This window comes from Puma concolor, chromosome B2 (assembly GCF_028749965.1).
Source record: "Puma concolor isolate L17-30 chromosome B2, mPumCon1.1.hap2, whole genome shotgun sequence".
Classification (NCBI taxonomy): Eukaryota; Metazoa; Chordata; class Mammalia; order Carnivora; family Felidae; genus Puma; species Puma concolor.
In genome coordinates, this window is record NC_141671.1 from 119341347 (window position 1) to 119358080 (window position 16734).

The 16734-nt window shown below is 42.1% G+C and overlaps 1 protein-coding gene across 11 annotated transcripts in view; it reads left to right on the plus strand.

Annotated features, from left to right (window-relative positions):
• L3MBTL3 (L3MBTL histone methyl-lysine binding protein 3) overlaps positions 1–16734 on the plus strand; it is a 128217-nt gene that overhangs the window by 32823 nt on the left and 78660 nt on the right. For all 11 annotated transcript variants that reach the window (XM_086707815.1, XM_086707809.1, XM_086707811.1 and 8 more), the window contains 6 exons: positions 953–1112; positions 2478–2610; positions 4680–4764; positions 7152–7243; positions 9386–9490; positions 15020–15155. In XM_086707815.1, the coding sequence (XP_086563941.1) occupies positions 953–1112; positions 2478–2610; positions 4680–4764; positions 7152–7243; positions 9386–9490; positions 15020–15155 (711 nt within the window). The remainder of the gene's footprint in view (positions 1–952; positions 1113–2477; positions 2611–4679; positions 4765–7151; positions 7244–9385; positions 9491–15019; positions 15156–16734) is intronic.

Sequence of the window (16734 nt, forward strand, 5' to 3'; positions counted from 1 at the left end):
ATTCTCTCAATGCATCATGTGGTTTCACACTCCCTTGCCTTTGCTCTTGCTGCTGCTTCTGGCTCAGATGCCGTTTCCCTCTTTGTCCAGTTGGTTAATTTCTCTTGGCCTTCCAAACCCAGTTGAGGCTTTATATCAGAAAATCCTTCCCTGACCTCACCCCAGGCCGAGTGAATGACTTCTTCCTCTGTACTACTCCTGGAACTTGTTCATGCTTTGATTACTGCATGTATCACATTTTATTATAAGTATTGGTTTTCTTGTCTGTCTTCTCCTCTAGACTGTGAGCTCTCTGGGGCAAGGTCTATACTATCATTATCAGTGTCTAGCGTAAATTGGCACCTAATGTTTGCTGAATGCATGAGGAGCCTAACAATTCAGGGGAAAGGAAGTGTGAGTTCCTAAATGATTTGGGATAATTACGATTTAGGAGATCTGCTACCTTCAAAGTAAACTAGGTGTCGATTTAACCAATTTAGTAGAAAAAACCCACTCCTCAGAAGGTTGTAAACATGAAATAACATACATAAGCCTTTTTTGTCAGATACATCCATAAAATAGGATTCTGCAGATTACTAACAGTTTCATCTTCAAGTATAGTGAAGTATAGTATACTGTACTTCAAGTACAGTCAAGTATAATGAAATTTTCTTTATTTTACTTTGAACTCTGTAGAAAAAGCCTTAGACAAACTTTTATCTTTCCTGCAGAGTATTTTTTCTTGTGTAAATGATTTGAGTGGTTCCTGCCAAGCCCATCCTCTTCTCCCTCCCAAGCACAGTAGGTTGGTCATTCATTCATTCAGCAAATATTATCTTTTATTGTGTTGCTAACAAAATTATTAGAAGGAAAAGTTTGACTGTGTTTTGCAATGTTTTCTGTCATGGTTCTAATTGTTTTTTCTGTGTGTGTTTTTTTTTGTTTTTGTTCTTTTCCCCTTTCCATCTTCTAGTCTTTTCAGAGAAGACTGGGATGCCTTTCAGGTTGAAGGATCCAGTGAAAGTAGAAGGGCTTCAATTCTGTGAGAACTGTTGTCAGTATGGCAATGTAGAGGAGTGTCTTTCGGGAGGAAACTATTGCAGCCAGAATTGTGCCCGGCATATCAAAGACAAGTAGGTTTTTGCCCTGTTCCATCTATAAAATGGGTTTTTTTTTTTAAATTTATTTATTTTTAATTTTTTTTTTTTTAATGTTTATGTTTGAGAGAGAAGGAGACAGAGTGTGAGCAGGGGAAGGACAGAGAGAGAGGGAGACAGAATCTGAAGCAGGCTCCAGGCTCTGAGCTGTCAGCACAGAGCCCGATGCGGGGCTCGAACTCACAGTCCGTGAGATCATGACCTGAACTGAATTCGGACGCTTAACCGACTGAGCCACCCAGGCGCCCCTATAAAATGGGTTTTAGAGTCCAAAGTGCTAAGGAATACAGAGGCTCCCTGACATCTGTCACACCTTCATGCCCCTTTTTTCCCCCAGAGACTTTTCCTTTAGAGGTCTATGGACCCTGATCCCGTTACTGGACCTCCTGACTTCAGTCATGTCTGATCTTAGTTGTACTGCTTAAGTCCTACCTACAAGTACAACCTCTGCCTCTTTCTTTAGCCTTTTGATTCCAGTGAGTGCCCCCCTAGCAAGAGAATATTTAAATTTCTCTGGGCTACGTACATTTTGATGGCGCTGATGTTTATGGAAACAGAGTTTTGTTTTTATGTTGGGGGGGGTCTTCAGTAACTCAGCTAAAACTCCACAGGTTGGGAACCAGCTGACTGAAGATGGCCATAGAGAGTGGCTTACTGAGTCACAATACTGTAGATTTCTGTAGACTGAAGATTACGAGACAGGGACGTCCGCTGTGGCTGGTGGTGCTATGTGACTCGGCCATCTGGGGACTGTCTGACAAAGTTCAGCTTATCACCAAGGTGTATTTCTTCATATAATTGTATAACACAAATAAGTGACTTGACACTTACATTTTAGTGGAATTTCCCAGGTATTTTAACCAGGGTAGGCCTGGGAATTGTCTGTTTTTGCTGGCCAACTTTTATTTTACAAAGTTATACTTGGCCTTTTTTAGTTGCACTTGTCATTGTTAATAATTGCTAGATCTTTGCATTAAAATTGCCCGAATACTAAAATATCTCTAAGTAATTGATTCTTTTATTAGTATGGATGGCAGATGTGAAACACCAATCATTCTAAACTTGTTAGAACCTGTTTCACATATAGTACTGATCCCCTTTTGAAATTAATATATAAGCTAGTTTCCATTTTCTGCTTTGAAGAGTCATATATGATAATGGTTTTAGGTGTTCCTTCGCTATGATATCCTAATGCCTACACTCTTCTCCTGGTGGTTAAATGTTTTTCCTTCTCCTGGTGGTTAAATGACTTTTTTTTTTTTAAGTTGCATGATAGTCACCATGTAGATGTTTGACAGGTATTGTTTTCCTGTCATTATTTTGGGTTTATAAATACAACAGAGATCAGAAGGAAGAAAGGGACGTAGGAGAGGACAATGAGGAAGAAGATCCTAAGTGTAGTCGGAAGAAGAAACCAAAATTATCTCTGAAAGCTGACTCCAAGGAGGATGGAGAAGATCGGGATGATGAAATGGTTAGTATCTCTGATGCAACTACCAAAGAACTCAGGGTATTTTTGTTGTTGTTGTTTATTTCTGAGAGAGAGAGAGAGAGAGAGAGAGAGAGGGCAAGCTAGGGAGGGGCAGAGAGAAGGAGAGAGAGAATCTGAAGCAGGCTCTGAGCTGTCAGTGCAGAGCCCAATGTGGGACTCAAACTCATGAACCATGAGATCATGACCTGAGCCAAAGTTGGACGCTTAACCGACTGAGCCACCAGGTGCTCTGATACAGGGGCACTTCTTAAGAGAGTAACACCATGGTCAAAGGTGCTGGCTCTGCAGCCAGTTATCTGACTTCCAGGGCTGGTTCCATGACTCTCTGTGTTACCATCAACAAATTACCTGTCTACCCGCTTTGGTATGTCACTGTCTGCATTTCAAAATGAGAATAATAAATAATAATACTCCTTCCTTAGGGTGAGGAAGTAAGATGTGCTGAAATTTATTACTGGAGAGAAAAGGCAACAGCAAAACCTTCAGTTGTACAAATGAATCTTTAATTCCTCTTGATGGCAAAAAATGTCAATCCCATTTTGGTAAATTGCAGACAGATCTCATAAAACTATGTGAGTAGGTAGAAAATGGCATATAAATGTCAGGTATATTTAGGGGAAACTAATTCCAAATGTGCTAATTAAAACATAAATATTGCTAAAGTACATATTAATGGTCCTATACGAAAAGAGAACTTTGAGGTCTTGAAGCATTTCCCTTCAGATCAATATCGAGCAACCAATTATTTGCTAGTCATTCTTCTAGGAGCTGGGAACACAGGGATGAACAGCATTAGGAGAATAGGGTCTCTCCTCGCAGGGACATCACATTCTTTTAAGGGGACATATAATAAACAGGAGACCTGTCAGCCTATGATAAATGCTACGGTGAGAAGTACAGGCGGGCATGAGAATTGATTCACTGCTTCCAGTTGGGTTCTCAGGGAGGCCTCCCAGAGAAGGTGGTATGAACTGTGTGATCTTGATAATAAGAAGGAGCCAGGTTTGTAAAAGTAAGAGTGAGGAGCCCCCTGGGCAATGGAGTGGCTAGGGAAGAGTCCTTAAGGTGAGAACATGTGTAGTATGTTTTGTTGAGGAAATAAAGACAATATGGTTGACCCTTACAGGTGAAGGGAGGGTGGAGTAAGGTGAAGCTGAAGAGGTCCAGCCTATGTAATGCTTTATGATAAACCAGAATAATGGGGTTTCATTCTGTTTTGTGTGGGCTGGGACTGGAAAGTTGAAGGCAAGGGAATATGTTGATAGGGTTTACGTTTCCAAGTGATGGCTCTAGCTTTGATGTGTGACAGAATGGAATCAAGGAAGGCTGTTAGTTTATTGCAGTAGACTAGCTGAAAGGGCTGTGTAGGGTAGAAGTCACTGATTTCAGGGTAGATGTTAGAGGCAGGGTCATCAGGAAAGAGGAGTCAGGAATAACTCAAGTTTTGGCTTGAATAGTCGACTGGATAACGATGCCATTTATTGAAGATGGGAAGGCAAAACTGGAGTACAGAAGTTAGAGTCCTTTGGAATCAGGAGTTTGAGATGCTCGTTAGGCTTCCAAGTGGAGATCCCAGGTGGGCAGTCGGGTTTGTGAGTGTGGAGTCAGGGACGAGGTCAGGGGATATGACTGTGGATATTTGGCAGACAGATGATGTTTAAAACCCGGGAAGAGGGATTCGATAGAGAAGAGAAAGGGACTGGATTGGAGGAGACATCAGCAAAGGGACTGAGAAAGATGGGCCAGTGGGGTGTGAGGAAAATCAGAACAAAGTGGTCAAGGAGCTACAAGAAGAAAGTGCTTCAAGAAGGCAGGAACAGTATCTGTGCAGTTCCAGAGTGTAATTCTTGGAAACGTTCTTATTTGGTAATGACCTCAGGCCAAAAGCAACACAGTTCTCATATGACCTATATTCTTACTTTCTTTAAAACTTACAAAGTGAAATTGAAGAAAAGTACAAAAAAGAATAATGCTTTCTGACAGCTCTCTAACTTTTCGTTGGTGCCAATTTCATGGGCTTGTAAAATCGTAATTTCCCTTTCTTGCTGTAGGAAAACAAACAAGATGGAAGAATCCTGAGGGGTTCGCAGAGAGCCCGAAGGAAAAGGCGAGGTGATTCGACTGTAATAAAGCAGGGTAAGTTGACGAAAGAAATGGTTTACTTGTGACTTTATGAAATGGAAAATATTTCACAAAGGTAGACATTTTAGTCTTAATTATAATGTACACAAGGGCCATTAAGGTTTTGTTTTGGGTCTTTCTTTGATTAAATTTTGTCCATAAAAATCGGGGTTTGAAGAAGTAGATAAAGAAAAAAATGGAAATGAGTAACTTTTGAATAATGTCAGTGCAAACTTGAAAACATCTTCCTATGTTTTTCTGTTGAGTAGGTTTTTTTCTCCTTCTGTGCATTTTCTAAAACCTTTGTCCTTATTTCCTAAGATTTTAAGGGTTTTTTTTTTTTTTTTTTTTTAAGTTTACTTATTTTGAGAGAGAGCACAAGCAGGGGAGGGCAGAGAAAGAGGGAGAGAGAGAATCCCAAGCAGGTTCTACACTACCAGCGTGGAGCCCGATCCAGGACTCAAACTCACAAACCATGAGATCATGACCTGAGCCAAAATCAAGAGTTGGACGCTTAACTGACTGAGCCACCCAGGCGCCCCTAAGATTTTAAGTTTTTAAAATTTTGTTTTTTCTTTCAATGTTTATTTATTTTTGGGACAGAGAGAGACAGAGCATGAACGGGGGAGGGGCAGAGAGAGAGGGAGACACAGAATCGGAAACAGGCTCCAGGCTCTGAGCCATCAGCCCAGAGCCTGACGCGGGGCTCGAACTCACGGACCGCGAGATCGTGACCTGGCTGAAGTCGGACGCTTAACCGACTGCGCCACCCAGGCGCCCCAGATTTTAAGTTTTTAATGTTTGATCTCAAACTTTAAACTCCTGATGTGGAACCTTTTTTGCTTCTTTCACTGTTCCTCGGGCAGCACTTTGTTTTCATGACAAATCCAGTCCCCGGACCCTTTCCTTTTGTACTTGACTGGATGAACTTGAACTCCATGTGCATCATGGCCCTTTGGCCACTTCCATGGAGGCCTCAGCGTCCTCCACCAGGTTTTGTCTTGCTTTGTTGACCCATAGCATCTGCCTGCCAGCGTGTCACGTGAGGTCACGCCACTCTGTGCAGCCCCACTGCCGACCTCTCTGTTCATGCTGTCCCTGCAAATCGGGGCCGTGAACCCAGCGCGCCTTTCACTGCGTGGACGCCTTCCTGTCTTGTTCATCCCTCCATTTCTCAAATAAAGCGTGAACTACTCCCACCTGCCTCAGGCACACAGCCTGGCGTTTACATTCTCGGGGGACGTGACCTTCTGTTTTACATCACTGAGATTAGAGGGGGGTAAATTTCTCACTCTGCTGTCTGCCTCACAAGTGTTTTAACCTTCTTCTCTTCTACCTTCAGGGCCCTGACTCTTCTGGAACCTTGTTCCTTTAGTCATTTATTTTTCCCTGTTAGGTATTCAGATTTTTTTCTCTTCGAGTGCCATCTTAGCCCGTTCACATCTCATCCCCTAAATACCTTTCTCCCAGTTTTGCTACCCATCAAGCTATTATACTCTTCCCTCATTTCCATTATCTGTTAAATTAACCCAGAGTAAAAGTGATACTGGCTGGTTGCATATCTTTATCACTTCTGTATTCTTTTGCTGCTCAAAATCTGGCCCTTGCTAAATTGATATCCCCCCCCACCCCCCCGCCGCCCCCAGGTTAGCAGCCATTCCCTACGTGCTCAGTGCACTGCCCTCTTCCCAGTCCTCAGCTTCTTGATCTCAGGAAACTTTTTTTTTTTTTTTTCCAAATGTTTATTTATTTTTGAGAGAGCACTTGCAAGCCGGGTAAGGGCAGAGAGAGAGAGAATCAGGGGATCCAAAGCGGGCTCTGTGCTGATAGCAGCGAGCCTGATGTGGGACTCAAACTCAGAAACTGTAAGATCATGATCTGAGCCAAAGTAGGACACCTAACCAACTGAGGTACCCCAGGTGCCCCAGGAAACATTTTTTTTTAAGTTTATTTATTTTGCGAGAGAGAGAGAGAGAGAGAGAGCGAGAGAGCATGTGCTCAAGTTGGGGAGGGGCAGAGAGAGAAGGAGAAAGAGAGAATCCCAACGCAGGGCTCAAACTCACAAACCACGAGATCATGACCTGAGCTGAAGTCAGACACTTAACCGACTGAGTCATCCAATTGCCCCTCAGGAGGCATTTTTTGATCATCTCATTTCATGATACTGTTCTATCTCGGTTTCCTGCTGTGTCTCCTTCTTTTATTCTAGGTTCTTCTGCAGCTACCGTTGTAACTGGTTGTACACCACAGTTTACTTCTTAGCTCTCGCTTCTTTGGGAGGCCTGGGAAGAGGCTGAGAAATACCGGGCGTGGTAGTAGTTGGGGAAGTGAGTCTTCACAGGATACCCCTTTGACTTCCTAGATTTGGAAACCCTATCATCTTCGTCTCACTTGCTTTTCAGGCTTGCCTCCTAAGGGAAAGAAAGCCTGGTGCTGGGCGTCCTACCTGGAAGAGGAAAAAGCTGTGGCAGTGCCAGCAAAGCTGTTCAAGGAGGTATGGGCACTTCTAGAAAGCATTGTCTATAAGAGAGAAGACTCTGGAATTCTGATCTGGAATTAGCATTGATGTTTCCAGTATGTGTTTGGGAAATGTGACTTGGGATCATTTCTCAAGCATACTGTTTTCATGAGTGTATTTACACGGAGGAGTAACTCCAAGGGCAACTGACGTGCATGTGTACTCACAGTCCTCCAACACACACGGATGGGCCCACATGCAGATGCACATGCTCTTTCATCTCGATATTTACTGGGATTTCATTCTTGACTTTTAAGAGGGATACCTCTACTATTGCTGCAAAGCTAGTAGATAAAGAAAAACCGGCATGAAATTTCGTGTCAACATTATGGCTTTGGGAGAAACAAAAACGAGTGACTGAGGTTTATATGATTTCTCAAGAAAAACCTAAAAGCATGTTACCGTGTTACATTAACTGTAGTAAAAACATTTTGTCATAAGTGATTTAAAATCAGTTCGAATTATAGACACCAAGTGAAGTTCTGAGTAGGGGCTGCTGCCCCTGGGCTGAAGGGGCGGGGGGGGGGGGGGTCAGCAAACTTATTCTGTGAAAGAGCCAGAAGGTGTGTGTGTTAGGTTTTGTGGGGCATCAGGTCTCAGTTGCAGTGACTCAGTTATGTTGTTGTAATGAAAGCAGCTATAGACGATATATAAGTGAAGGGCTACGGCTGTAGTCTACTAAAACTTTACTTACAAAAACAGGTTGAGGTTTGGAGTTGACTGAGAGAGGATAGTTTGCTGAACCCTGATTTAAATTATTTAATTATATTTAATCATGGTACATAATAAATCTGTTGATACCTTGGTATATATGCATTAACATAGGGAGTTTTTGTTTTGTTTTTGAATTTTTTAGTGTTTTATGTGTTTTTAAGAGAGAGCGAGCGAGCATGGGGGAAGGAGAGGCAGAGAGAAAGGGAGACAGAATCAGAAGCAGGCTCCAGGCTCTGAGCTGTCAGCACAGAGCCCGAAGCAGGGCTTGAACCCACGAACCACAAGATCATGACCTGAGCCAAAGTCGGCCGCTCAACCAACTAAGCCACCCGGGTGCCCGGACATGGGGAGTTTTAAAAAAGTGAACAAAGAGTCGATGTTATAATGATTACATCTACATTGAGAATATTATTTAAACATAACTGTAATTACATATGAACTTGTTCTATATAATTATTTTCTGTAATTTTGATTCTTTGTAGACTAGACCTTTTTACATGTAAAAAAAAAAAAAAAGCTTAAATGCAGCTAATTACTCGAATCAGTAACACAGTCATGTAATCGACACTATAAAAGTACCAGAAGAATATGCAGTATGTCCCTCAGAGCCCTACCCTCCAGGTCCCAGCTCTTCCTCTCCTGAAGTGATTATCATGGCTCGCTCTTATATTCCCTTCTTACAAAATTCTGTGTCCAGATCAGCACAGACAGACACAGATCCTGTCCTCCCTGTCATCAACCAAGGGGTAGCATATGTCACACATACTGTGTGTGTTTTTTTAGGCTTTTTTTTTTTTTTTAACTTAGTTTGGAAATCTCAGTTCGTTATGCCCTTCTTCATTCTTCTATAATAGTGCATCGTATGGCATCTTAGGTCTGTTCCATAACAAGTTAAGCTACTCCCTATTGGTTGGCTTGTGTGTGTGTGTTAGTATAGGACACATATATCACACACACACACAACACACACACACGTATGTTTTAGTGAATAGCCTTGTACACCTGTCATTTTGCACACCTGTGGATATCGCTGTGCACTAATTTCCTAGAATTAGAATTCCTGAGACAAACAGAACGTCCTGTTTTATAGATATTGTGAAATTGCTACGGGTTGTGCCACTTTAATCCCTGCTCGTGATGTACGTATGTGCCTGTTTCTCTAGAGCTTTGCCACCACTGTGTAATCAAACATTGTGATCCTTATGAATCTGATTAGGTAACATATATTTGAGTGTAATTTTACTTTGTATGACTCTTACGAGTGAGGTTGAAAATCCCCTTTCTTTTGGGTTTTTAAGAGTTGTTTATGTATTTGGTTAGTCTTTATTTAAGAACGTTAATAATTCACACTTTAATTAGGCCTTCAGGATAACATACTAAAACTGCTGTCATTTTGCATTTTAGTATCAATCCTTTCCATATAACAAAAATGGGTTTAAAGTTGGCATGAAATTAGAAGGTGTGGACCCCGAGCATCAGTCCGTGTACTGTGTCCTCACTGTGGCTGAGGTAAGTTTGCTTTGTCTTTATTTCTGCAATAAAATGGTGGTTATGGGATTTTAATAATGGGGACAAGTGCCATCTGTTGAGTACTTCTTTGCACCAGGCATGATGCTTATTGCTTTGTACGTGACCTCATTGAATCTTTGTAAGATTCGTTTGTAAGCTTTGCAGGTCCTGTTTTTTCATCCCTGTTTATTGATAAAGGAACTGAGGTTCAGAGAGGCTAAGTGACATATACAAGGTCACACAGCCTCAAAGTGGTAGAACCAGGATTTGACCCCACGCTATCTGACTCCATAGCTTTGGTCATACTGTGGTTCCTTAATATAGAAAAACAGACCAATAGGTACTTATAAACTTTTAATTTTTTAATTTTTTGGTTTTTTTGTTTCAAGTTTTATTTAAGTTCCAGTTAATTAACATATAGTGTACTGTTAGTTTCAGGAGTAGAATTTAGTGATTCATCACTTAACACATAACACCCAGTTCTCATCCCAACCAGTGCCCTCCTTAATGCCCATCACCCATTTATCCCATCCCTCCACCCTCCTCTCCTCTAGCAACCCTCAGTTTGTTCTCTACAGTTTGCCCCTCTCTCTTTTTTTCCCCTCTATGTTCATCTGTTTTGTTTCTTAAATTCCACATATGAGTGAAATCGTATGGTACTTGTCTTTCTCTGACTGACTTCCTTTGCTTAGCATAATACTCTAGCTCATATACTTTTTTTTAGTATTTTGAGGTATCTGTGAAATTTTTCAGGAAAAATTGTCCAAGTCTATTTACATATAGCTTAGTCTAGTATATTCCTGAGAGCACTTCTTAGAATTTGTTTTTTTCTTCCTGTGCTAGCATCCGACTTCCTTCCTCCCTTGAGCCAGGGGTATGTATCACTTGAAAATTCCCCCCAAAAGAGTAAGGTGGTCTTGTGTGTTAGTTTCAGTTATCGTAGTATTCCCATAGTAGCTTAGGGAATTTGTAAGAAGCGTGGCTCCTGTGGAACACAGTGACATCTCCTACATGGACCATGACAGTTACAGTAAATAATGATACATGGTTACGTAGAGAGTACCATAGGACAATACCGTGCTTAGTATTTTCGCTAGTTCCCCACAAACAGTTGAGACAGCATTGTTCAGTAAATGTAGAAGCAGATTCAGTAAGTGTGGACTGCTTTTGAGAAGTTTAGTTGCAAAAAAGAAGGGGATCTTTTTAAGGGGGGTGTGTGTGTGTTTCAACTCTTGATTTTGAAGGAGATCTATTTTAGTTCGTCCAGTCTTTTATTATAACAGTAATGTTTGCTCATCATGAAAACTTCAACTAGTGTAAGAATATATATAAATATATAAATATATGTATTTATTATAAAAAGTAAAAGTTCTCTATCACACCACCTTCTTTTCCTTATTCCATATCCCAGAGTTAATGACTCTTATGTGTTTCCTGCGTTCCCTCCAAATGTTTTCTCTGCTTGTAAAAATATGTACATTTTTCTCTTTTTTACATGTAAATTGCACAACAGTTCTGAAGCTTGCTTTTATGACGGTGTATCGTATATTTTACATGCATATTGTTTTCCACCATCGAGTAGTAGTGCATTTTACTTATTTTCTGTTATTCATTTAATTTCTCTCAGATGGATGAACAATTGAGTGGTCTTTACTTTCTCATTGTTCTCATTATTACAGACAGTGCCTTGTGAGCATGATTAAAATGGAAATTGTTGATGCGCACAGCTACTTGTTGTTCCAAAAAGTTTATCAGTTGTTACAAAAAAAGTTTAACAGTTGTATGAGAATTTGTTTGCCTAAGCCTGAGAGATAGTCTCTATTTACTTTTCTTTGTCTTCCTCCCCGCCCCCCCCTTTTTTTTTTTTTTTTTGCAATGGGAAGAGATTGGAGAATGAATTCTGAAAAAAAAGCAACTAGGGAGCAGAATATTGGAAGGTTCAGAGAGAGCAGATCATTGATAAGGAGGGGATATGGGAAGATGAAATCCAGAGTACATGAGGAGGCCCACCCATTAGCCAGGAGCAGGACTCTCCTGTTGGGTTCTAACAGGGTGGGGGGTGGGGAGGATGTGCACATGCACGGGCAGGTCTGCTAGTTTGGAGACAGATGTGTGAGGGAGCTTCTTTGTCACGGAAGGTCACGTGAAGGTGTAGCTGAAGGAGGGTGAAAGGGCTGTTGTGAAGGATGGGAGTAGAACTGGACAGGGCCATCTAGAAGGATTGCCACACAGCAGGGATGGAACAGGGAGTGTCTGCCGTCCAGGTGCATGTGATTCTCATTTGTGGTAGTTGTAAGCCATGAATCGCAAATCCTGACCGTTGCTTCAAGGATTAGGTTCCCAGGAGCTTCTGGTCACATTTCCATCAGCCGAACAATATGTAACCTTGTTCATGTATATTTGTGTTTAGTGACATCTTCTTTAATATCTGTTGTTGGTTTATTAACATGGGGCTCAGCCAACAGCACCATAACTCAACGCCTGATGAAGTTGCCCTAACACACATCTTCTCCTTAAGGCGCGTCATCGCCTTCTTGCACTTAGGAGCACCAGCCAGCGCTTCGGCACTGTGCTCGGGGGCCGTTCCAAATAGCAGAATCACCCACAGGAAGCACAAATGTGAAAAACATAGCAGTAAGTAGATTGTGCACAGGGTGTTCAGCGTACAGAATGAGATGTAAAACAAGAAGGCAGAGAGAGCATTGCCTTCTTCGACCTGAGCCGGGAACTCGCATGATAGGCGGCTCACAGTTTTCGCCGCTCTGTGCGTGCATCTGTTCCCAGACACTGTGGGTACAGATGTTATCACGTAGGTGAAATCGCAGCTAGGAAGTCACGAATAATAAGGGTTAAGTGTGTGTCTTCTCCCCCTCCCCGCCCCCCAGCAACATTCCCTAGACCAGGTATAGGTGCAGACTAGGTGGGTACTTGGGATAATGGAATTTTGCCAGGCATGTATTTTGGGAAGGAGGGAAGGACCTCGGGGCAACAATCTAAAGATGTTGGCAAGAAAATGTTTTCTGTGATTGCTAAGGACGGAAGGCCCACGGTGGCCAGGGGATGCTAGGGGAAAAGTAGAAGAACCAGCGTGAGATGCTGGACTTCTCATTGAGGTTGAGGAGGAAGTGTATAGGGAGTAGCTGGGTTAGCCAGCTGAACAGGAGGATGTCTTCACAGGGCTGGACGCTTCCATAGTTGAGAGGCAGTGTAGTTTCTCCTGGGACAAGATTCATGAGAGTGTTTGAAGTGGAGAGGAAATGCAGGGAGCAGAGGAGCCAAGGTAGAGGATGAGTCATCCGTGTGTATGGCAGAACCACTCAGGATGGAGATGAAGAGAGTAAGCCAGAGCTTCGTGTCTGATGAGTGAGAAGGGATGTTGGGGAGGACAGCATGTGGGCTGATAAGGATGAGGTGGTGCAGCCACATTTCAAGGTACTCAGAGGAGCAGGGACCCTGGAGTGTGGCGCGGCCTGAGGCAGTAACCCTGCCTGGGTCTCAGAGGGAAGGAGGGGGAGAAGGAGCAGTCTCCACCTGAGGGAAGCCTTGACAGGGATGTGTGACATACGCTTTTGAACAAGGAGGCTGAGGATGTAGGAGGTTGTGTACCAAACCAGAGGGTTCCAGAGAGCACAAGACACAGTGGAGAGATTGTGGGGCCAGGAGGGAGAGGTTGACTTGGGAGGTGAAGCTCAGAGCAGTTGAACCCAGAGGGACTAGAGGGTTAAGGCACTCAGGAGGCTTGTTTCTTGGGCATTGACCAGAGTAGGTTGGCGTAGCTCTGGGGCTAAAGAGAGGAGCGGCCGCCGAGCTCCTTCTGGACGCGGGGTGGACATGGGGCGGGGGCCGTCACTTACTGTTTACGAGAGATTGTACCTGCCTGGAACCCCACCTTGGCTGTGCAGAGGGACTCTAGTCTCCCTGGAGAGGAGTCCGCTCACTCGTAAATCTTATATATGTAACGTATCAAGACATTCCAATTGAAAAAATACTAACATGTGAGATAAACTATAAAAAGCCCATCATTTCCTTTTGACCTCTCCCTTTTCACTCCCACTCCTCAGAATAAATCATTGTTAATATTTTGGCATATATTCCCAGACGTTTTACTACTGTGAATTTACATTTATAGGCGTACGTGTAAGTACATACGTAAATGTGCATGTATAAATACATACACGTATATGTATGTGCACACGTAATGGCACGTGTACACATACACATAAAAATCTACATAGATTCACACAGAAGTAATTTTTCTCATAAACTGACTCATCCTGTGCAGTTTGTTTTACCGCTTGAGTTTTTGTAAAGTTTACTATTTTGAGAGAGAGAGAATGCGTGTGCATATGTGTGCCCACGTGCACATGCAAGTGGGAGAGGAGGAGAGAGAGCAACAGAGAATCCCAAGCAGGATCCACCTGACAGCACAGAGCCTGACTTGGGGCTTGAACTCACAAACCTGTGAGATCATGACCTGAGTTAAAATCAAGAGTCCGATGCTTAACTGACTGAACCACCCATGTGCCTCGCCACTTGAATTTTAACAGTATGTTTCAGAGAACTTGCCATGGCAGGAAATAGACAGCTGCCTTATTATCTGGGGGTTGTTAATTGCCCTGGTTCTGTGCTCTAGTCTCAAGCTTCTTCTTCCGGCTTCTACAGGGCCAGGTGCTCCTGGCGTGTTGAGACATCTGGTGCGTTGTGTGGTTCCACTTGAACACATCTGCTGTGCTAGTAGGAAGTAGATTGAGAGGCTGAACTTCTCATAAGAGCCCAAGGCAGAGTGTGACCCAGCTGAAGCCTCAAAAACCCATGTGACCTTTTTAAGTCAGAACTTCCTCAAGAGGGACCCTTTAGGAAGATGTATGGCCTCAGCATTCAACCCACATTCCGTGAAGTGGGTTCTTACTGGCATTCCAGGGAACCTGTGAATTGAGGAAGGCTTTTCTTTCTTTCTCCCAACCCAGCTACTCGTGGAGAGGAGAATCTGTTGATATCCCTCCGTGTACCGCCTTGGTCTGGCTGCATATCCCTGTCTGCAGAGCTTTATACAGGATAGGAGCCAGCATTCACACGGTGTATGGCAGGGCGCCCACCCCGGGACTCTGCTGGAGCTGCGCACCCGTGCTGGGCTGGCTCCATCCCGGCCGGCTCACCTTGGTGACTTATGCTGGTACAATATCAAGAATGGAGGGAGGACATGTACATGTGGGAAAATCATTCTTCTCCCAGGATCTGTGTGCTCCTGACACAACTGGGAATGAGGCCAAAGCAATGCGGCTCAGCTCTTCCCAATGCGTTGCCTTTGCCTTTAGAGGTTGGCAGTTTGTTCACTGGATTTTGTGGCTGTTAGTGAGCGTACTTTGATTAACATAGGCCGTGTCATACTTGATGTCCATGTTAGTTTCTTTTTGCACTTAGATTAATACATTTTATTTTATTTTGTAAATAAATTTTACACAGATATTCTGGGTATTTGGCGGGGGGTGTTGTTTGCCTTTAGTCAGTCTTCGTGCTTCCCTATTTCAGGTGTGTGGATATCGGATAAAACTGCACTTTGATGGATATTCTGATTGCTATGACTTCTGGGTAAACGCGGATGCTCTCGATATTCACCCGGTTGGGTGGTGTGAGAAAACTGGCCACAAACTCCATCCTCCAAAAGGTGGTGTCACTTTTTTTGTTTCATACTTTAAATTCTGCAAGAACTTTTTTTAATTTATTAGTTAACTTATTTTTTATAGTAAATATAATTTATCGTCAAAAAACCTTTTTTCTTACATGGTGATTTGGAATTTTTAGGAATTCAGACTTTGTTAAGATGCACATAGGCCCAAATTCAAGCTCATTGTTCATGAAAAAAACCCCAAAAACGTGTATTAAAGTGACAGAAATGTAAAAAGTAGAACCCTACGTAAGAGAGTAAACTGTGTCCATGTACTTATTTGTATACAAATTAACATTTGACTGATACTTAATTTTGAGTATAAATTTTAGTTACAGATTTTTTTTTCATTTAGTCCCCCACCTACCGGCTCTAACCGGGGCTACACACAGTTGATCCTCGAATAACCCAGAGGTTAGGGGTGCCAACCCCCAGCACAGTTGAAAATCCACATGTAACTTTTGACTTGCTAAAAACTTAATTACTAACAGCCTACTGTTGCCCAGGAGCTTTACTGGTATAACAGAGTCAATTAACATATGTTTTGTAAATTACATATATTACACACTGTATTCTTACAATAAAGTAAGCTAGAGAAAGGGAAATGTTATGAAGAAAATCATAAGGATGAGTGGGCCTGTACTGTGCAAACCTGTGTTGTTCAGGGTCAAAGATACATATCCTTGAAAAAACAGATTTGAAAACTTTGTCCCAACGTGTTTACATGACTGAGCTCATCTACTGATATTTCATTATATAGAAAATCTTGAGAAATTATGAATTGAACTTATAGATCTTAATATTTAGGCACTTACGAAGGAGAATGTAGTGCTAAAAGTTGATTTAGGTGGGGATTGAACTCATAGCAATTACATTTTTATTGCTGAGTTCTTTGTAATACAGTCTGCCAGTGGTTTTGCCTGTTTCGTGTTTACATAAAGATCCAAGAATAATAGATCCCATCTTTTTCAGTCCATCCCTAATGTATTTAATAGTATCTTATTTCCTTCCTTTTCAAGGGTTACATTTGGTATTGTTTACTTGATGTCAAAGATCCAGGTGACTGGTTTGATATTTTTGGCCTGTCTCGGGGCTGTTACTTTTTAATGGACTAGCCGTCCTTTGGTTTTAAGTGAAAAATAATGTCAGACTAGCATTTTCAGATGGCTGAGGAAAAAATGAGAAAAAATGAGGGTGAAAAAGAAAATCTGTAAGCCTTTGTATAAATTGACCTCTTGTATATGGCGAATTATTAGCTATTCTTTTCATGCTGCCTTCTGAACTGTAACGGAAGGAGAAGAGAGCACATGAGCAGATAAAATAAAATGCTCAATTTCCTTTTTAAAGGAAATGTTGGCTTTAACAGCATTAAATGTGAAATTGTGAGCATTAAGGCAAGCACATTTCCATTATTGTAATTTGCCAGCATGCTTACTTCATAAATCTTGAATTGTCATTCTTGTGCTGATAGGCTGAAAAGATTTTATCTCTTTTATTACTGTTTTCTCCAGCTTCCCACTTGTTCTGACAAGTTAGCCTCCCAAAATAGAATAGGTGAGGGAAAAATGAATTTCCCCAG